Source organism: Ptychodera flava, chromosome 19 (assembly GCF_041260155.1).
Source record: "Ptychodera flava strain L36383 chromosome 19, AS_Pfla_20210202, whole genome shotgun sequence".
Lineage (NCBI taxonomy): Eukaryota > Metazoa > Hemichordata > Enteropneusta > Ptychoderidae > Ptychodera > Ptychodera flava.
In genome coordinates, this window is record NC_091946.1 from 18,695,477 (window position 1) to 18,717,892 (window position 22,416).

The 22,416-nt window shown below is 38.8% G+C and overlaps 1 protein-coding gene across 1 annotated transcript; it reads right to left on the minus strand.

The window, feature by feature from the left end:
- Positions 1-5,127: 5,127 nt before the first annotated feature.
- LOC139118801 (serine/threonine-protein kinase 25-like) lies at positions 5,128-22,073 on the minus strand. The gene is made up of 9 exons (XM_070682266.1): positions 21,718-22,073; positions 18,075-18,305; positions 15,079-15,244; positions 13,769-13,926; positions 11,885-12,070; positions 10,938-11,080; positions 10,124-10,316; positions 8,843-8,970; positions 5,128-6,443 (listed from the first exon to the last, which is right to left on the minus strand). The coding sequence occupies exons 1-9, from the start codon at positions 21,733-21,735 to the stop codon at positions 6,422-6,424; spliced, it is 1,245 nt and encodes a 414-aa protein (XP_070538367.1). The 5' UTR covers positions 21,736-22,073; the 3' UTR covers positions 5,128-6,421.
- Between the last annotated feature and the right edge of the window lie 343 nt (positions 22,074-22,416).

The following is a 22,416-nucleotide window of genomic DNA, read 5'->3' on the forward strand; positions in this document are numbered from 1 at the left end:
CTAGTTGATTTATACTAGCTATTGGTGTTGTAGCTGCCAGCATGTGAACAATTTTGATTTTAGTAACAGTGCGGTCGAGTCCGTGGACCTGAATGCCGTGACTTTCTGCGCATGCGCGTTAATACTTTTTATGTTAGTTAGGACTAGTGTTTTCTTTCAGAAACCAAGGACAGGATTTGATTTTTTTTTCACATCCTCTTTGAACAGTCAGCTAGATATGATGGTTTCTTTCGATTTAAAGGTTAAATTTAAAGCTAACAAAGAATGCAATTTTAGAAGAGGGATCAAACCTTTAGTGCACTGTTATTGGTTGCATTTTAATAGTCCTGACTACATGGAATTCACTGATACAATACAGTCTGCACGTACATGTGTAGCGGAGTTGACAAGCTGAATATTGTGTATAACGACAATGCGTTTGGGGGTAGGACAAGAAACTGTAATTGGCATTCAAACCAAAAATAGTGAAAAAAATTCGCCAAGAGTTACAGCTGCTAGACCCTCTACAGGTAGTTGCCGACGAGTCTCTTAAACTGGGTCGCTGTATGACCGCTAGCTCAACCTGACAGTAGGGCCTCATGTTTCGCCGGTGACTACGCATGTCTGTCGCTCTTGTTAGATAAGTCTTCAAGTTGGCGTATTTCTTTCCTCTGGGTCATCGACATCAGATCTTGAGAGGGATGGTCAAAACACGGCGCGGGGGAGGAGGGAAGTCAGCTTGCAAGTGCAAACAATGCAACATTGCCGCTTTTGCAAATGAACAGTTCACATTTCTGCAAACTGAACAGCGTGGAATTCTGGGAAATATTACATATACACAGTGGATGTCGGAAAATAAACGGGGTCCACTCGCGGATCGAGAAAAAAAAATATGTCCTCATTTTGAACACCCCCCTCTAAAGATGTAATGATCCTGTCATCATTTAACTTATGGACAAATAGAGACTTCAATGCATATCAATTTAATTCTAAAAATATCATGCCTATTAAAAAACAGTGATTTTGTTTGACACTGGTTCGGTGAGTTTTTTAGTTCGGGAATTATCAGTTTGAGATATCGATGATTGAACAATGCTTGATTTATTTCGACCTCGAGGCGTCATATAGATTTAAAAACTGACAACATCGACACGGTGAAACAAAGCATTGTCCTACATCTGGCTCAGTCTTCATCAAAAACAAATTTCTGCCATGGTCTTCTGTGGATCAAGAAAGAAGTGGCCCGTCATTTTATGATTCTCAATGACCCATGGTCAAAACATTGTCTTCATTGCATTATTTGAGTTAAAAATTTAAGCACATGCCAATTGTTCTAGAACATGACGAAGAAAATGCACATGCATGGTTAAATATGTCCGAACACATAGTATTTGAAGTGACAAGGCCAAGGACAAATCATAATTCTTCATCTGGCTACAAGAGACGTAACATTGGTATGTTTTCGCAGCGAAAGATTTTGAGCGGTTCGTCTAGTGTGATCTCAATGATCTATCGCAACAATTGGTGATGCCTCTCGCTCTGTAGATGGAATTCCAACTTGAGAGGACGGATGAAAACAAGACAGGTCCTTCGATGCCTCGTCCAGTACAAACACCAGCGGTGTATGCAGACATCACCCTGGGTGAACAAGCGAAATTAACCAACTTTGTTCAGTTGAAACAGCGACATGTTTACTCTGCAACAACAGTGTCAGCAAAATCTCTTGTCTCTGTCTCCGAGAAAACAACGTCGTTCTGTGGCTTCTTTTAGCAGAAAAGAGGAAACTCTCCACTTGCCAATAGTTGCTGAACATGGTGCCCAACTAAGGGTGGACTTGTATCTGATTCACCAAGTTTACACGGTATTTTCACCAGAATTCCGAGACTAAGGTTTACAAAATAACTGTTGCTTTACAATACAAATAATTGGTATATGTGTCTGGTTTGCACGGAGTGAAAAAGATATAATTGAACCCTTCTTGGTTCGAAATAATTATCATGGACACTAAGTTAAACAATTATACATTTTTTCGAATTTTCCCGCCTAAAATCATTCTAGACACTGTGAGTCGATTGATGCATTCATTCCACGCCAGGCGTGGCGCGTGTCATACACCTTAATCTAGGTTTTGATAACCTCACAAAACTTCGTCAAGTCTGCGCATGCCTGATTCAAATCGGTGTTAAAGGCGGGAGATTGTTTATCCGTATCAATGTGTATCTGAAAAGAAATTTATGTATTTATTTCAAAAAAGAAATATATTAATTAATGAAAATGGAAGAGGAACAATGTACCGTTACGAGTACTTAGCTGTTACATAGTGAAAGTCTTCAAGAGATCTTGCGAGAACCGGAGGTTTTTATGACTGCAGGCTTACAGTACTTTTACCTGGAACGTGTGCGCTGCTGATTTGATTAAATACGTACTGTATGATTCATCAACACCACAGAACAAAAAAATATTAGAATAAAAAGTAATTCTTTTACTAAAAGATCGAACCGACAAAACATTTACTAGTATTTGAATAACAAAACGACCGCTATCTTCTTTGATCGTGTCACTTGCCCCTGAAAAATACATGCAAAGAAACAGATTTTACTGATAAGAAAATCCGTTCCTGCGTTACACTCTAATTCTGAATATGTGCTCTGCTCGGTGCAACACGATTCTTAGTGAACTCAGTGTACAAATTTGATGTGGACTGAACTTCGATCCCCACGGACATATACAAACAGCACATTTAATATCTCTGGGTATACAAATTGCATTTTACCATGGCGATAAGGGTGTCCCTTCAACCAATGGGTCATTGGCCCAGTGTGTTGTACTTATTGGATGATTAATGTGGCACTTTGATTCCTGGACTGAAATTGCACAACTTTGGGGCAGAGAGCCCTCTTCACCTGCTCTCTTGCAAGCTTGGTCATATGCATGGCAAGGAATAACGATAACTGGAGCATTAGCAGTGCAGACAACTATAATGTTGCATGTTTAAAATGATTGTTTATGTACACTAAATACGTATACGGACGGTAAGCTTATGTCCTGCAAAAGTTCTCCAGTTCAGGCTGGTATTCGTATGTGTTCCTCACGAGAAGGAGCACTACACATAGTTTGCCTTGTGGCCGGTCCGTTAGCCAGACACAGTTTCAAGACATGTAGAGTAGCTACACATATCCATATCAAAAGCTAAAGTTAAGAAACTCAACAAACTTAAAGAGGCACTCCCACTTGGTAACATTTTTAAAACACATTTTTTTAATGCCAACAGTCGATATTTGACGTGGCGACTCCGCGCGGATCGCGAGATATCGATAATTATTTAATTGCTACCTGCATGTTTTGAAAGCAGACTGACTCAGTTCGACAACCGACTTGGAATGTTTATTAAAAATGAAAAAAATAAAAGTGCTCCTCGTTTCCCCATTTTTGGAAGGAAGCCATGACAATAACTTTTTTCTCTTTTGTGGCCTTACTATTCGTTAAATGGGCATTCTCTGTTTCATAAATTCTCGCTGATTATCATCAAACCAATTGTCTAATAATGTGTTTCCCAGGCCCATGAGATGACTTGTGCAACTCAAACAGTGCAGGGAGGTGTAATCATATGTTTTAGGGTCAAGTACTCAAGAAAATTGAAAGCTTCCAAATTAAGCAGGAATTTGCTTCTAGGTGACAACACGTCTGAGATCTAGAAGTTCTGAACGGTGTAAACACGGGTAAATGTCTGTTTCACCGGCCGTGATGTACATATAAATGCATTCAGAGGCGCGCAGATGGTCGACGGCGATGATTAATTTCATGTGTATATTTCATGCACACGAGGCCCTATACCATATCTGTGCGGACATCGTGCCTAGCTGCATTCTACTATCATTTCACTTCGAAATGGAGTGTCAATTCCGGACAGGTCATCTGCCTGATCATTGCAACGATGAACTATCATGGGATTGCTGCCCTCTACGGCCGGTTCGTTTGATAAACCGCACTCTCGTTCGGAAAACTTCACTGCAGAAGGTGGTCAGAGAACATGCGTACCAAACTGAAACATATCTGACAAGATTACAAGCAGTACAGATGACAATGAGGTATTGACTCAAAAAACTTCATATGCTGGCGTCTCTATTATAACGTCATGGTCATGCTCGTAAAAGTTTTAATTTTCAATCAGATTATGAACTGAATATGCTGCAACGTATCCAACTATTGGTTTGAAAATAATGATTTTTGACAAAATTAGTAAGTTTTGCCATTATTTGATCAGGGACCATGGGCACTAATATTGAAACATGTCCGACAAGCTGTACACAGAGACAATGCTTTGATTAAAATGGAAAATATATCGGTCCCTAAAATTCATACATTCAAATATAAAAAATGTTCCTCTAATTCCTTTTTACACGAAGTTTGACAGCTACCTGAAATATATTATATGGATGATGCTTTGATCAAATTTCGGATGAGGGTCCTAACATACACAGATTTCACGATCATTTGTCTAAACCTAAGTTAACCCTTTCACCACCATGGTTTGGTCCAAACCTATTGTTATCAATGGTGATTGTGGACCTGTTTACAGGGAATTGGGGTTGAACAGGTTAAGGCATCCCTAATGAGCAACAAATCAAATTTTGAAGCTGTCACCTTAGCGGTTTCATGACCCTAATTTTGAAAAATTGGGTGCAATGTGCAGGTTGACATCCTATGACACACAAATAAATATAAGTATAGAACATTAACCCTTTGAGTGCTGTAATTTTTCCCGCCAAAATTATAGTGCAACATTTTTCAAATATTTATAAATTTTTCATTAATTTATTTGTTAATTTTGGATCAAATGGACACAATGTCTTAGCAAAATTCTAGCAAAAATCTGAAAAAAACATTTACTGGGGTATAATATTGTGAAGGTGACAAAAATTGACTTTGGCACTCAAAGGTTAATAATCACACACACACACACACATGCACCATGAGATTCTTCGCTCATACTGATCACATCATGCTGTGGTGATTTATGCGACAGTCAACAATTCCATGGAAGAGTGGAGGTTACTGAACGTAGAAACATGAAATCACTGAAAAGCCTCAACTGTCACACACTAAAATGCCACTTCTGACGAGCAAAATTACTCGAGATAACCAATATTCATTCCAGAAGATTCATTTATTACACAAAAGATTCAATGACAAAATAATTATGTTTACATTTTTTTTAAAAATCTTACAGAGAACAGCTACACCTCTCAAAAATATTACATCTTTGACAAAATCATGGTCTGTCAGTTTGGATAATATACCCCCAGAAACTTAAAAAAGACAAAAACAAAATCATTCTAATAGGAGTTCTATTAGTCACATCTAATGCTTAAACTGTACATCGTGTACACTTGCCCTAAGGTAAAATATACGAGCGATATAGAAAATTTGAGTTTTCAACATAATTAAATCCAAGAATATTATAAATATCACTGAACAAAATACACAAACATAGGGCTCATAAAAGCAATACTTATCAAATTATATTAACTAACATTTACAAAGTCAGGCAACTGAAGGTCTTTTCTTGCCTCTGTTGTAGTTGACAGTGACGGGGGAAAAATAAACTCATGATTGAAACATAATATTTTGACCATACCCTGCAATTCAACAACTATTTAGAAATTGAAATAAAACTGAGAAGAAAACGCAAGACTTCAACTTGCTTGCTCTATGGAAAAAAAAGAAGCTTTTTATGGCAAGCAAGAGACCAATCACAGTCAAGTCTGAGAAGAAATGAATACATTATGCTAATTGGCTGATTAGTATGCAAGATGCTCCCACTAAAAAACGATTTCCCTCACATCAGGGAGTTATCAATAAAGTTTCTCTTTCTGTACAACTTTTGCTGAAAATCGGTGATTTGTTACAAGTTACAAATTACAGAAGAAACAAAATTTATGTGCATGTCTGCATTTGAACTGATTGCAACACGAAAGTGGTTTTCTTGTCAAGAAGAAAACTTACATATGTATATTGCAGAAATGTATGATACAGATACATTTACATGAGCATTTCAATGAAAGAAAATGTATAACCAACAAAATAACAAAGAAAATGAAAACAAAACCATATTAAACAGTCCTGATTAATAAAACATGGACGAACTTATTTTAATTGGCCTGCATATCTATTTGAAATTTATTCCTCTGACACGGCACCTCTGTATATATATTCATTACCAGCTCCTGGTTCCCCTGAATCCGAATGGAATAGCCACACTGGCCAATAGCAGATAGCATAGGTTGTTCCAAATGTTGACGGGATAGGGGGGGGGGTGTTGAGATGAGTGGCTTGGGTAGACGCTGCCTGTTGTTTGATAGTCTGAATCATCTTGGGGTCTAACATATTTCAGTCCATGTACAGTAGTAAAAAGTTCCCTTGTCTGTGGTGAGTTGTATCATTACTTATGCGATATAGAACTCCTGTAAGACAGAACAAAACATGAAGTACGGTTTACAAGACCCTTCACTGCATTGATGAAGTAATGTGTGAAAACCCTGAGACACAAACAGTGTTCATTAAAATGCTTAATGACAAAGCAAAGATCGCTGAGCAACTTGTGTATTTTACACTGGCAATCAAGTGGCATTTCTAATCTTCGATTCTGCAGATTTTTGAGGCATAATACGTATGTGTTTGACTACTGCTTTAGGGGCAAGTTGCTGTAAACTTTTGATGATTTTTTTCACTATTTTTGATCGTTATGTCATCGGCACTTTCTTGTTCCACTTCCCACAGCACACCCAGATACACAGTAATCAGCTTGTCAACTCTGCTTCCCCATGTATAGACTGCAATATTATTATTGGCAAGAGATTTCCAGTGAGGATTGCTAATCGAATGTCACCAATAACAGCGCAATTTACACGTACACATGCTATTATAGAGATTTTCCAACACTATGCTGGGTTTTACAATATGCCCTGGAGAGTAGAACAAGAAAGAGTTGCTGACATTGAAAAAAACACAACCAGAGAAAAACTCATCCAAAACGTTACAGCTACTGTCTGTTTATCATGGCAGACATTCAAATCAAAAATTTTGATTATCTTTTTTCAGGGATATTTTAAGAAGGTAACCATATAAACTGCCCTTCACCCTTGCAACCGTTGATGAAAGCTACTTGATCTTACTGACACTGATTATTTTTTCAGCACTGACATTTTGCTTTATTTGGAAATTGAACAGCTTGTAGTCATCTTTCATGAGATGTGTTCTTTTCATACTATGCGACCTGACTTGGCTTGACCTGTTCCAAGATGTCCATTATCATTTACATAAACCATGATGCCTCAGTTGACCTATTACAGTGTATCAAGAGACATCATAAAACAACAGCAACAGAGTGCATATATAAGTCACACTGTAATTGGCACAGAGTCAGTGGAATCTGCCAGGATAACAGATGACAATAACCAAACTAGAAAGACGCAATGACACAGCTTCAGGTCAGCATCAAACATGTCCAAGGATACTACTGTATGCTATTTTCATTCTGTGAGTACATGTATGCATAGTTTGAATACTTTGCAATTTTCACACATAGTTGCAAATGAAGAATTTGCTAATGTACCCATTGACCTGTATTCCCCTGACAATAATTGCACCAATAGCCACTGTGTGTATGTGTTCTGGTGTCTGCCAGTCTGTTTGTGTATGTGCCTGTATGTGTTTGTGTATGTATGTATGTATGTATGTATGTGTGTGCATCTGTATATGTGTGTCTGTGTGTATGTGTCTGTTTGTACAGTGAGTATTGGAACGGAGACATCTAAAGTGTACCCTTTGGACATAGAATATTCAATTTTTCTCAGGAATAATTTACCAATCATCTTTATTATATGCTTTTGTCATACAGTTCTAATCCCTTCACAACAATTCCCTCCTATCAAGGACAAACAGACAAAACTGCCACAGACATGAGGTAGTACAAGATATTTGTTGCAAAATGACAATGGTATTGTATATGTTATGTAATTGTTAAAACTCTGATATATGCCTGGACATTCCAGAATGACTTTTTCCTCTAAGGCTAAAACCCTGATATATGCCTGGGTATTCCGGAACAACATTTTCCTCTAGCGTAGTATGCACCTGGGGGATGGATATTCCGACTCTCAAAGTTATACATCACTTTTTTTGTCTAGCACTTGTGGAGGCTCATTTTCAAACTCATAGATTGAATGAGGTTTTCATCAGCTTGGTTTTGTGAAACTCGAAAATTCTATTTCCTCGATACAGATAGCACAGGGATGGTGGCCATTTTGAATTTCAAATGTCATTAAATATTGGGTAATTGGTTTCTCTAGTACAAAAATTTGTACAGTGACCTCTGATTTTTTTTTATTTTGAAAGAGAATGGTTGAAAGTTTGCTCAGAAAATTTTGACTGCAAGTTTTAAGTCTTGCATTTTTGTGGGGTGGACTATCTTAAGATATACTAAACAATTGATGGATGGCAGCAAAATCCCTGAAAATATTCAAGGATTTCCAATGAGATTTTTAGCAAGATTTTAGAAGCATTTGAATTAAAATATCCTTTACAGTGTTACAAGTGTTTACATGGTCAAAACATGTGCGGCTTTTCATATCACGAAAAAAAAAAAAAATTCTGACAAATGATAATTTATGACAGCATCCCCCCTTTGAAAATTGTGGCTGCTTGATCATTGTAAACTACAAAGGAATTTCGATTTATTTTTTTTTCTTTGACTTTCCCGGAGAACTGTAACATTGAAGGACCTTCCAGGAGCATTGTGAAATGCCAGGATTTTCCAGACTTGTATAACGCCCTATTTGAAGGGTTAGCAAGGAGTACTTACTGCTTCAGTCTGTGTACAATCTGTTCTACCAATTTGTCTGTGATTCCGGGGCTGGACTCTTCGGCGAGATCGAACGCATTCCTTAGTTCATCGATGCTTGCATTGTGATGTCTATGCTTCTCTTTAAGCTGTGGCAGAAAACAAAAGCACATTATTACAAACAATGTATTGATAATGTAAGTCACTCACTAAGTGTCCAAACAGCTCCCTATTGACGAACTTTCACATATTCCCAATAAGGCACTTCATGCTTCAGGAAGTAGATTTCCGCATAGACACTGTAAGTGTAGTGCTATATAAAAATAACTTGAAGTGAGATTTGTTTCATTCATGACTGCTTTCACTCAGATTTCCAGCTCATGGATCTTACACCTCTCACAATTTTGCTAAACAAAATTTGTTAAATCTGTCTGCAAAATACGAATCTCTTTCTCTAAACACTGAACTTTGAGGCAAACGTTGTGTTATTAACCCATGTCTATAAGGTATTCCATTTCATGTAGGGAAATTGTCTGTAGTCTTTGGAGATTTTTGGGCCAAAGAACATTGATCATCTCCAATAATGAGATATTAATATCCTTGACTTACACACGATTGATGGCAGACCAGACTTGGAAAACTAGACTGGACTTATTTTTTTAGTGTCACGGAAGTGATACGTGGCAGTTTTAGCAAGTACATGTATCTCACTTGTTGATCCTATCATACCTCTTACATAAGGCATAACGATGAACAATGAATAGCTTTCACCTGCTCACCCCATTTCTCTCTGAAAAGGTCATCTGTACCCACTGATAACAATAGGTTTCCGGTTGTGAAAGGGTTAAACCTTTGAACCCTGACCCCCTGGCGACCTATGACATCAAGACAATTCCCTCTGAATGGGTGGCAATGGGTTAAACATGGCGAGAAATTCTATCAAATCTGTTAAACCACAGACATGGTACTGGTGCACAGCAGTGATGTTGAATTGCAATTAAAATCCTAATGGTGAAACAATTAGGTTTGTGGTGGGGTAGATGACAAGAAGTCTAACAAGACAATGGACGACGAGACCTGCAAAGGTTCAACGTACTTGACAAGAATTTGCGAAACCATAAACGTACAGGAGATTCTTATGCCTGAAATTCTTTTTACCCCACAAGTTAAATCCCCCGCTGTCATTAATACATCCTCATCTACATGTCAAAAGGCAGACCCTAATAAAACATTAGGTTGTACTAAAGATTAAAGAGGGGGAGGGGGCAGGGCCAAGGAACAGTATAAGGAGGGAGGACTTACACTTGTAAGTAAAGGCACAAATAATGCTTGAAGAGATTCTGATTTGGGTTGTCTAGTTGTCATGACTTGTACTGCTTCAGGCTCTTGTAAAGCGTCGCCATTCGGCTGTAGTTTGCTGGGCCTGATGGTTTCAAACTGCCAGTCGCCAATGTCCATTCCAGTACCCTCGCTATTGTCCACATCGTTGTTGTCACTGTAAAAAAAAAATCAAGTGTCATAGGAGTGAATTCAAAGGGAAACCATTGTCAAAAGCGTTTATGCCATTTTGGCAATCTCAAAATGACCATTTTAAAATGATGTGTATGAAAAAATACAAACTGTTGTCAGGGAATATGAACACTGTAAAACTGGCTGGACTTTATTTCCCCTGTGAAATCAATGGGGAAGTAGCGTAGTAGTATGTGTAATATGAGTTATGTTAGAAATTTCACTTTAAGATCTGTCAGGGAGGTTTTACAATTATCCTAGCATACAAAAGTATTGATGGCATGTACAATGTATCCATACTGCTGTTAGAATACTTTGAACCCCTCTACTTCTGCTGAAAAATACAAGGCTTTGAGTCGAGAGGTTCAATTATTTGGAATAATGAAAAATAACACTTACTACCAGGATTCTTTTGAAGCAGAAATTCACTAAAGCAAAATAATGCCAAAATACAGTGTTTTATGGCAATGATATGTTTTCAGCACTATTTCCAGTTGACCTCTATTTTGATTACAGTAGGAGAATCTGATAATCATCCGTTCGTGTATCGATTAGGTTGGGTTTTCTTCCCGAAGAAAATATGACGATCTGAATATTTGCAACTCACATGTTGTCTTCATCACTTGAGTCGTCATCATCATGACCCTCGGCCTTGTATCGCTTGTATCTGTCAATTAGCTCTGCTAAGTAGGAGGTCTTCCGCGCTTGCTTGATAAATCTGTGTTTTAAGAGTTCACGGGCTGTGGGTCTCTGAGTTGTGGAAAGAGTACAAAAACAAATTTGATATGAGACAGTAAATTGAAATAGAATGTCTCGGTGTTGTTTGGAGCCTGGAACAGGTCTGCGCAATCCAAAAGGACCATAATCCATAAGGTCCGTTAACCAGTTTTTGTAGAGAGTATGCTATGAGGAAGATATCAAAATAAAACATGACTGTATGAGTACTCTGTAATGTAGACCAGTTTTCCATAATGAACACAATGCTTCTGAAATCACAGACTGATTGTCTCATCTCTCCGTCCACACAAACAAATACTATTTTCCATTCTCTCTGCTCTCTTGTCAATGTCCAAGGTATGGCATCCCCCTATGCTTGCCTGTCTCCCATACACAATCTCCTATCACCTATACACATGTACAGTCTTTCTCAGTTTTCAAATAATCCATAGAGTCCCATCTTCCCTTTCCATCACTTATAAATTCTCACTGCCCTCCCCTAACCTCTACACAGTCCCCTACTTTCACACAATCACAAATACCATCACTTTTCCCTCTTTCCTCTCCTGTCACCCATAAATTGCCCCTTTCTCCTATCATTTACAGTCCATCTCCCCCCTCCAATGTCTCTGATACAGTCCCTCTATGCGCTCCCATCACTAAAACATAATAATATAACCCCCTTCCATCACCCATATTAAGTCCCTCCCCACACTCCAATCACCCACACAAGGTTTCCACCCTGCCATTACCCATACACAGCCCATCACATCCAACTTTCCCGACATCCATACACACCTGGCAAGCAGTAGCAACTACACTGCTGCATGTACTCACGTGTTTTGGATCCTTATTGAGGCAAGACTCAACAAAGTCTTTGAAAGCTTTACTGTAGGAGCCTTCTAAGGTAGGTGCGTTGTTTTTGGGTATGAGAAAGAGAACTCGCATCGGGTGTAAATCGGAGTGAGGTGGTTCTCCCTTGGCTAATTCTATTGCTGTGATACCTAGCGACCAGATGTCAGCCTGTGATGAAGGGAAAATATTTCATTTCAATTTGTTGTTGTTTGGACAGTGGCTTATATTCAATTGTGTCTGAGCTTTAAATGGTCACAGTTTCAAAATCATCCTTACATTGAACCATTTTCTTGCAAGGTTAAAGAGCAACTAGCTGTAACTTTTGAAGATTTGTTCACTTTTTTGTTTTGTACATCAATTGCGAGCATTAAAGCATCTTGAAAGACATACTGTTATCTTGTCAGCACAGCGTCTATAGGTATAAAATGAACTGTTATTGTTTACATTTGAATTTTCAAGTCTGGACCAGAATTTACCTGTCAACAATAACGGTGCAGTTTATACATATACAGTACAAGCCGAATTGACAAGCTCAATAAGGTGAATCTTCACATACGTTTGTACACTTGGGATTAGAATAAGAAACCGGATGACCTAAAAACAGAGTACCAGCTCCTGGCACTTTAACCTGTCACTCATTGGTAAATTTATTAAGTTCAAAACCTTTAAAAGTATAATATGTCCCATAAAACATATTTTACTACACTTGACCTACTTAAAATCCCTAAAAAGCAAACTTGCACATGATTTCACTAACTTGTCTTGCAAAGACATACACAAACTTGGTTATTTTTACTGACTTGACCCAATGGCAGTCCGGGTCAGCTCCAAAATTGGAGACTCATTATGATAATGTATTCCGGCATTCAGCCAATCATCGACCAGATTACATCATTAATAAAGTACAGGTCACGCTGGGTCACAAATTACCCACCAAGTGTGATCGGCAGTTTTGGGCCGCTTATTAAGCCCCTGTCTTGTGAATTTCGACGAATTTCGACAGTCAACATAATCCACGTGTTCTGCAGAAGGTCATGTCCAACAAGGAGTCCGATTAGTGGACAAATATTCGAAATATTGACGATTCATTTCTACCCCAGTTTATCGATTTCGCTCAAGTACCGAGAATCATTTTGTGGATGTTCGTCATCTCTATTAGAAATACTGTTATAAAGGTTATTTGTGTAGGTACGCGTATAACATTTTGCAAGAAAGAAGAGCAATGTCAGAGCTTTAAAACGATACCTGTTTTGTAGTTGTCAAACGCAGACTAAAAATGGTACGCGATTTTGAAAATGTGTTGACAGAGTGGCCACACAACTGTTCCCCATACGGTAGAATTTGTATCGCTGCCATCTCCGATACAAATGGGGTATTCTGAACGATCTGTGTAGGTACACGATTTATATTTCGCAGGACTTCAAGCCAGAGTCTAGGAATCACAGCGATATATGGGGTTTGGTTGTCTTAGCCAGAATAAAACTGGTACGCGATTTTGAAATTGTGTTTTGACAGAGTGGCCACACAACTGTTCGACATTATGACAGAATACGGCGCGGGAGTTCGACACAGTATGGCGTACGTAACGAAGGACGCATTTGGAGGTTGCCAGGAAATACAATTTTTACTGATGGCGCGCTGGCCGCTGATTGGCTAATGAGAGGGGGAAAATATTATGGTATAGCGTCTCCAATTTTGGAGCTGACCCGGACTGAATGGTGATGGTGTATGTCACATCAGATTGTGTCACGTCAGAGTGTGTCACATCAGCATGTGTACTCACAGTAGTGTGAGTCACACTGATCTTCAGGGTATACCTTGATTATATGAGTGTGCATGATGTGACGTGTACAGGGTACTACTCACCTTGGAATCATACGCTGACTGTTTTATGACTTCTGGGGCCATCCAGAATGGCGTCCCTACAAATGTGTTCCTTCTCATTTGTGTGTCTGTTAGTTGACCAGCCACGCCAAAATCTGCCAGCTTCACGTCACCGCCCTCTGATAAAAGCACATTGGCAGCTACGAAAATAAAGAAGACATCATCTTTGAACGTTAGGTGTATGTAGAACTTCAAAGTACAGCTTTTTATCAATGTGTGTGCAAACTTTCACTATACTGTACATGTACATGCTTATTGATAATGATATACAAGGTTTACGGATAACAGGAAATGCTTCCTATTGGATGACACAACAGATGTTCAGTATTCTACATAGCTCTGAGGGGTTAGCTTTCCGTAAAGAGTCACTGGCAGTACCTTGTAAAGATTTTTCATGTCACTTTGTTTCAAATATCTGTCAACATTGTCTTTGTCTACTTTCAAAAAGATGTTGAAGTACTCAGCAATCAGTGTGACTAATATTGTTGTGTAATGAGCCAAAACTGACATTGAACTACCACTAGTAGTCGCCAAGCTGAAAGTATGACAACGTGGCAGGTTGACAGGCCAAATACCAAGTACTGTGACATCTTTTAAGGAGCAGACTAGATATTGTATGTAGCTGATCCCATTATGTACTAGGAACAAGCACTGAAAACATTCTCGGAAATTAGGTACCTTGGTTTCAAAGTAATGATGACAGTTGGGGGCTTGGGGCAGACCATAGGTAAGGTGTTTATAAATGGTGAAATGCAGGCAAGTTCTCTAGACTGTGCATTATACCAAGTCATTCTGAGACAGTGCTGAGTCATATTTCCTAACAACAGCTCGATGCTGAAATGGTTCGTATCTTTTGCAGAGTTTTGTTATTGCTTGAGGCATGGTCAACTTTCCAAACAAATAGGGCATACATGTAATCTGTCCAAATCATTTCCCTGTAAAAATCATTTTAATATCTCATGTAAATCATATCCGTGTCCACGATAGCCATTGATCAGAATGGCAAAACCATTATGTCCAAAGGACTGACCCTTTGAGCAGTGTACTTTTTCTCACCAAACTATCAGGGTGACATTTTACCAATTTTCACCAATTTTTCTGCAATCTTTTTATAGTTTTGGACAAAATGGTCATAGCTTTTCATTGGCTACAGTTTTTCACCAAAATTTGGGAAAAATCTTACAAGAATTGTCTAGGTCTGGAAAATTTGTTGCCATTATATTCTATAAAGGCAACAAAAATGGACTTTGAGCATTCAAACGATTAAATGTATGCAGTAACTGTATTCTCACCTTTAATATCTCTGTGAAGCTTTCTTTCTGAATGTAAATAATCTAACCCTTTTAATATCTCACGTAATATAGTTGCAATGTAGACTTCATCAAAGGGGCCAGCTTTCATGAGGTCCAGCGCTGACCCGCCTCCTAGATATTCCATGATGATCCATAGCTTGGTACCCTGTACGAAACGCAACAAGAACAAGGTTATCACAGTGGTAAATTAACCAACTTATTGTTCTTTCCTGCTGTACGAGTGACACGGCAATTTTGCTGGGGCCTCAACCCTGTCACCACTGTAGTGAGGTCCAATTCTTTTGTTTTCAGCAGAGACTCACACCAGGAAATTACGGGCGAAGGGTTGAGTTGGTGTACATGGCACTTGAATTCTCAACTAACTTATTATATATAATTTGGACAGTGATGGCACTCATGGAGAGATGAGATTTGTCATGTTTATTGATGAAATAAAAATGTCATCAGCACGTATTATGACAAATGACTGTCAACAAAATCTTGAAAAGGACTGGCAAAGCCACCTTTCACACAACACCATGTTTTCCGATTGTGTTTGAGACCACTTCTATCATGACAGGTCAATTTAATGGAGGGTGTACACCAGTGTACGAAATTCGTGGAAAATATCAACCAGTCAACAGGACTGGAAACTTTAAAAAGTTGCCTGTCCTGCCAAAAACTTGCCAGTCCTGATATTATGCCTTGTAATTAAACGTAATCAAGTACAACTGAGAGTTACCTATACTGTAATAGGCTATTACCTTGTCTGTGAACAAATGAAGATGGGATGGAATCGTGTTTCTCTTTAAATAACCTTTATCTGTAAACGAACATAAATTGCAAGGTGCATACTGCACAATACGTGAGTACTTTACTTTGTATTCACAATGTGTACTGTCAGTTTCCATGTATAACAGAATACAATCATATATTTAAAGTCACGAGTCTTGGAGAAAACAGGTTCACTATGTACACAGTTATGCATGAGCATGAGCGTTTCTGAATAGTTTAGACAGCTTATCAAATGTTGCAGTGTTCATCGACTGCAGTGTCCTTTACGCTACCGAGTCACCTGGAGAAGCATTTTTTGCATATTTTTTGCATATATTGCTTGGCATATTTATGCCCCTCTGAAGTTTCATGTGTTTTCAGAGCTTTGTGTCTGAGATTTGTAGAGCCTCTCACGAATGAACCATTCGAGTATTTTTTGTACTGTAATTGCCAGCATGTTGTTGTTTTTAGGCAACACAGTTCTGCATAATTTGCAGTGCAACTTCTGCTCGCGGGCACTATCGTCGGTGACTAACCAATATTTCAATTCAATATTCCATGCCTGAACACTTGTTCTTTTATGTTTAGTGGCATCATACTCCCTGTTTGCTCGTAAGGTTTCCTCAAATGTTCTTCGTTTAGCCGAGAGAGTTTGTAGGTCGAGAATTGCGGAGCATAATTCTTCAAAACTCACCACCGCACAATTCCGTGTTATTGTTGATTGACTCAGTACTTTGAAACTCATGCAAAATCTACTATGATTGGTTGATTATCAAGGTCATGCGTCACTCTGTCCAATCGGCTTGTTTCTTACTTGCAATACATGAACTGAGGAGGGGCCAAAAGATACCGCTGGTGGCGCTATCCAGGACGGCCAGTGTCACATCACGGTCTTTGAAGTATGATCGCCAAAAGTTAATTGTCGACCCCACGCTGAATTCTACCTGTCCGACGGACTGGTAACTTTTTATTTTACCAGTCCGGTGGAAAAATAGCCAGTCTCGGACTGCCGGACAGGCGTTATTTCGAACACTGGTGTTCACACTCTCACAAGCTTTCTTCAAAGTATAGAACCAGTAGCTACAGTGTACGTGGATGTAATTTTCAGTGAAAATGAAATACAAGCATCCAGCAGATATGCCAGCTCTGTGTAGTTGTAGTGAACCATGCAAAAGAGGAACATCAGTCAGTGTATGCAGTGTTGTATTTCATTCACATACCATATACTGTAGTGTAGCTGTTCTGTACCACACAAAGCTGCTATACTCTGCGTAACACAAAGCTAAGAATTCTAAGTTCTCTGATTCAGTAGCACCATACTCCAATATGACGTGCCATTGACTCAGCAGTGATTTCTTTGGTTTGATCTTTAAAAGTTTCACCTATTATATGTACTTGCGTGGCTCGAGAGAAATATCAGGAAATTCCTACATACACTTTCTGGGCTGTGTTTATGAGCATAACCTGCTAAGGTTACAAGCTCTCTATATAAAACGTCTATTGTTTGCTATGACCTAATGATGAACCATGGTTACCGCAATTAGGGCGTGAAAATCCTTTCTGTTTGTTTTACCTCAGATAAAAACAACTACATGTACACAACTGAAAATATTTCAGCCTCTGGGTAATTTTTACATTGAGTTACTTATTCACCACATGTTCCGAAATATTAACATTTGGTAAAAGAGGCACACCAGTCATGTATTTGGAATGTCAGTGCACGTACATGTTGAATGGCGATTTTTCAGAAATGCATTTTCTTTTATTTCCTCAAGCATCTAATGATTGAACACGGTGTTACTTAGTCTGTATTTATGGTATTGTATCATTACGCAGATCCAGGAATTATGACTCATTCATTATCATAAATAAATACATCATCAAATGCACCATCCATGCTAATGTCATTTATCTAATTCAAGAGTCTGACCCATCGTAATCCTACACAGATGTGAAGCTAGATGAGATTTCATATTTCCTTAACTGATTTGAGGATTTCACTTCTTTTATTAACAGTTTCATCCAAATTTTCTGGCAGAAAGCTCCAACAACAATTCCATCGAACACAATGACGTTCCATCAAAGTCTACTGGTGAAACGGGTGAAACAGGAACGGTGCGTACAACATTCTCTTGTTTATGTAGACATTAAAAGGACCACGAGAATGCCGAAAATGATGTGGCCAGCTCAGAGGAATCCACGGGAACCTTGACAAGACTTACCTTCAAGTAAGACCCGTGGTACCTTGTCACGTACGCTGAGTCACACTGACTGAGAACGGTGATTTCCTGTTGAATGTCTTCAATTTCATCTTCTGCTTCTTCCAGGTCGATAATTTTGATTGCAACTACTTCTTTAGTTCTATTGTCTATTCCTTTGAACACCTCTCCAAATGATCCTTTACCTATCCTTTCCAACTTGGTGAAAAGTTTTTCGGGATCAGCCTTGCTTCCCTGTAGGTGATAAAAATACAAATTAACAGTCAGATATTTTTGACAGACTACCAGGTGTGATTATTGTCATTAAACCTTTGAGCGCGTCAATATTTCCAACCAAACTTACTGTGTGCAAAAGTCACCACTTTTGTGAATTTTTCTGTAATTTTTTTGACAATTTTGGATCAAATGAACATAACATTTTATTGGCTTCAGATTTTTATCAAAATTTTATCAAAATTTAGAAAAAAGTTGACTGGTGTACATGTATATTTTGATATAGGCGACAAAAACTGACTTTGCTCCCAAAGGGTTAAACCTGTTGTTTGTATTTATAACTATACTCCAATTTGTACACACAGAAATTATATCTGACATATGTTTATAGTGACAGTGTGAGATTCTAGTGAAGGGGTCAAACATTTCAGCACAAAAAAGGAAACTTCAGGTGGGATGGTTTACACTCTGAAATGACACTGTATTACAAAACTAGCTGGCAGTGTACATTGTGAGATCTCTACTACCAGGTTTAAGTAGTCTCTGGTGTTTTCACTCAACAATCATATGGTGTGCTCCTCAAGATGTAATTCAAACCTCAATGTGCATTACTCAGTTGCATACTCCATGAAATACATTTGACACTTCCTTGACACTATGATTGTGTTTTCATGCAACAATGATTTTTCCATTTCAAAAGCTCCAATTTCAATACACCCGGCATGACAAACAGTCCACCACAGCTTTAAAGCTGGCTTACCAGACTTCATTAGCGCCACATTATTTGCCTCCCTGATATCTTTTTTACCTGATGAAATCACACTAGTAGTGACTACATACTACTTAGTACTGCGGACTGACTTTAGTGCCAGATAACGCCTTGAGCTGTCTTATTAGTAGGCGTTTACCTCTGTATTTTGCACAGGTGTCTGGCTAAATATACCAAACGTGGCGGCACTTTCACATCCTGCTTGAATTTCCTTTGACAGTACCCAGAGCTGGGTTCTGGGAAAGTGAAAATGTGGAATGGACCTGTGTCTGTTACAGAGGCCAGGTCTGATATTTTTGTGTGCACTTTCAACTTGGAAATGGGACGGGAAAGTGTGTTCTGCTGATCAGTCTTGAAGTTGTGCTTGATGTTGCCGTCAAGACTGCATATAAGTTGTGCATGCTCTACCCCGAAGAGTACGCTATAATATTTGCCCGATGAAGCCTTTGATAGTGTTAAGGGAATGGCACCATCTATGCCATGCACACCAAAGTTTTGGTACAAAGCAAAGAGTAGAATTGGCAAGAAACTGCTAACAATGCGGGTTTTCAGACAACACGAATTCCAATGGTTACGGTGAATGTTACCGTCATTCTGAGAAAGGTTACCAATAAACTTGTGAGTACAGTGGTTGCTATCACATCAATACTCTTGGTCAGCTGCATTAAAGCGGCCATACCACAAAGCTGTGATTTGGATTGGGTTATCCTACTTGACACTGTGGCAGCAAAAGTGATCATATATGTAAAGCCGTGATCAGTTTACCCAACATCCTAAATTACTGACCGACTACAAAAATCTAAGATACTGAACTTGGTGGAAGGCTTACCTTCATATTTGGACAATTAAACCTTGATCTGAACACTCTGCCTAAAGTACCTTGCACCTAGGAAAAACCTGCTCTGAATAGTGAACTCGCATTATATGCAGACATGCCAATGAAATGTGCACAAATGAAATGGTATGTTGGTTTCTCAACTATGTTTAGAATTACGTACACGAACTCCATGTATATACACCTAAAAAAAACATGCTATCTTGAATTGCACACACACCTATGTACATAACTTGAACATACTACTATTTCATAAATCAATTCTTTTGTCTGTACATTCACAGGCATCAAAACAGAAGGCTTGACCACGACTCAAAATTCCCCTCATTGAAAATTCTGCACATCAAACCAAGGGTTGAGTGAAGTCCACTTTTGTAACACTTTCAGCCTATACCACTTTACCATTCCAAATTGTGATGTAAACATTAGTGAAACGGTAGCTGTGTTTTTCCTAGGGTCTATTGTCAAGTCCACCAGATAAGCTGAAAACAGGTATTCAGCAAGACTTTAGATGTCAACATCTGACTCAAAGTCTTCAAGATATAAATATTGCCTTTTGATCCTACTCAATAACTTCACTTTAGAAATGGTGGCTTCATTACCATTGACTCTACATGACTTTATAAAGGAAATTCAATTGAATCGAATTCGTCAGCCATATTAGCAAGTAATTTTCAATGCATAATATCATTTGATGACATAACTTCCTTTCATTTAAGTAAATTGAGCCACAGTCATTCATTGCAAAACATTATTAAACCATTGTCAAATATGCATATTGTCCACAGAACACTTTATTCTTCCTGCGAACTTCAGGAAATTTTCTGAGATCCTCTAAACACATATATACCCCTTCATTGTTTTAATACCTCCAGCTATACAATGTAATATGTCCAGCCGAATAGGACAAGCCTTCACCGTGACTGACATTGATAAATGAATGGTAAACAAAGGAGACACTCTGTGGTTCCCACCTCCAAAGCAAATAATTCAAATAGAATAATAGTATTTATGCATGAGTCTGGATTACATCAAACGCAATTGGCAGCTGTTTCATCGATAGTCTCTCCATACGAGACCGAGACCGTGACCCGAATTTTCATGTGTTATACTGTAACAGAATGATTTTAAATCCATTTGACCGAAGGCTAATTTGAGCAGAGTGTGGGAATGACTCAGAACCACACCGTACACATCACAAGCATTGAATTTTTGTGCAGTGTTTTTGCTATTGCCTTTCTGAAATATAGAACCCTCAGCAATATTGAGTTTTGTTACTGTTCAAATTAATCAAATCACTGTATTGGGGTTTCAAATGAGCAAATGGAAACGCACTGAAAATGTAACACGCAAGCAAGATTGGCACCACCCAGATTGTATAAACAGGTGACGTGACGTTACCGAGTTTGTGAATGCTGGAATGGGCGGTACCGTGTTGACACCGGTAACACACACGGAAGTACAATGCACAGGTGAGCGGACAATACATGGCCGTTCGCGTATTAATACGACACTGAATATATTCTGTGCAAGCACAAGGGAAGGCGATGAAGTACACCACTGCGTACTAGGACACTGAAGAACGCCTTTGCGGTCGTGTATTTTATCAACCGGATACTGCAAAAGATACATTTTTGGCGATATAGCGGAATCTGTGGCCATCATCTGTGTCGCATGACGGGGTCACAGAGAGAGAAAGCATACAACTTGCTGGAGAGGTGTATTCCAGGAATGTGTGTACACCAAAGATAGCACTCACACATGATATATCAAATAACTCGCTACTTGCCAACTGAGTGATCAATGATTCTCCACATTAGTATGCTTACCGGGTCTATGTTCGCCATTTTACAAATTCAGACAGCGGATGTTATATATCGGTCCTTTTAGCCTGTGATACTATGCATAAACACCACGGACGTCGATGTCGATACTGGACGAGCAACGATAGCTTCCACAAGTAACTCGTTTTCAGACGCGGTACTTCCTCAGATCTGACAGAAAAACATGCAGATTACATAGATATTTGTACACATCGATACCCCATAGGTGCAAAATTCGAAAGTCCGGAAAGGGTAGCTCGATTTAGTCCTGACTTGACCGGATTTTGTCTCAGCACCCCAAATTACTTCATTTCCAGTGTACACAGATGGCCGCCATCTTGTGATGTCATTTGATAGGGCGTGGTAGCAGCCTAGATAGATTTTTGTGAATGTGCTTTAATAAAATAGATCGGATGTAAAGAATACAGCTCGTTATATCAAGTTTTCAAATGATAGAAAAACTCTGAAATTAGCCATAGATTCTGGAACAAACTAACTCGAGTATTAATCCCGAAGAGAGGAAAGAAAGCGGGCGGCATACTGAAGCAAGGTTACGGCGCGGATGGATATTGTTGATGTGAATCTACCCTGCTGACGACTTTCCGAACTAACAAGGAAAAGGAGTCGCTGGCGGCGTGCTCGGAGGGGGTTATGAAATACAAGCATCGGTCAAAGTTTGTCACATCCTGTGTGGTGAGAAAGTCG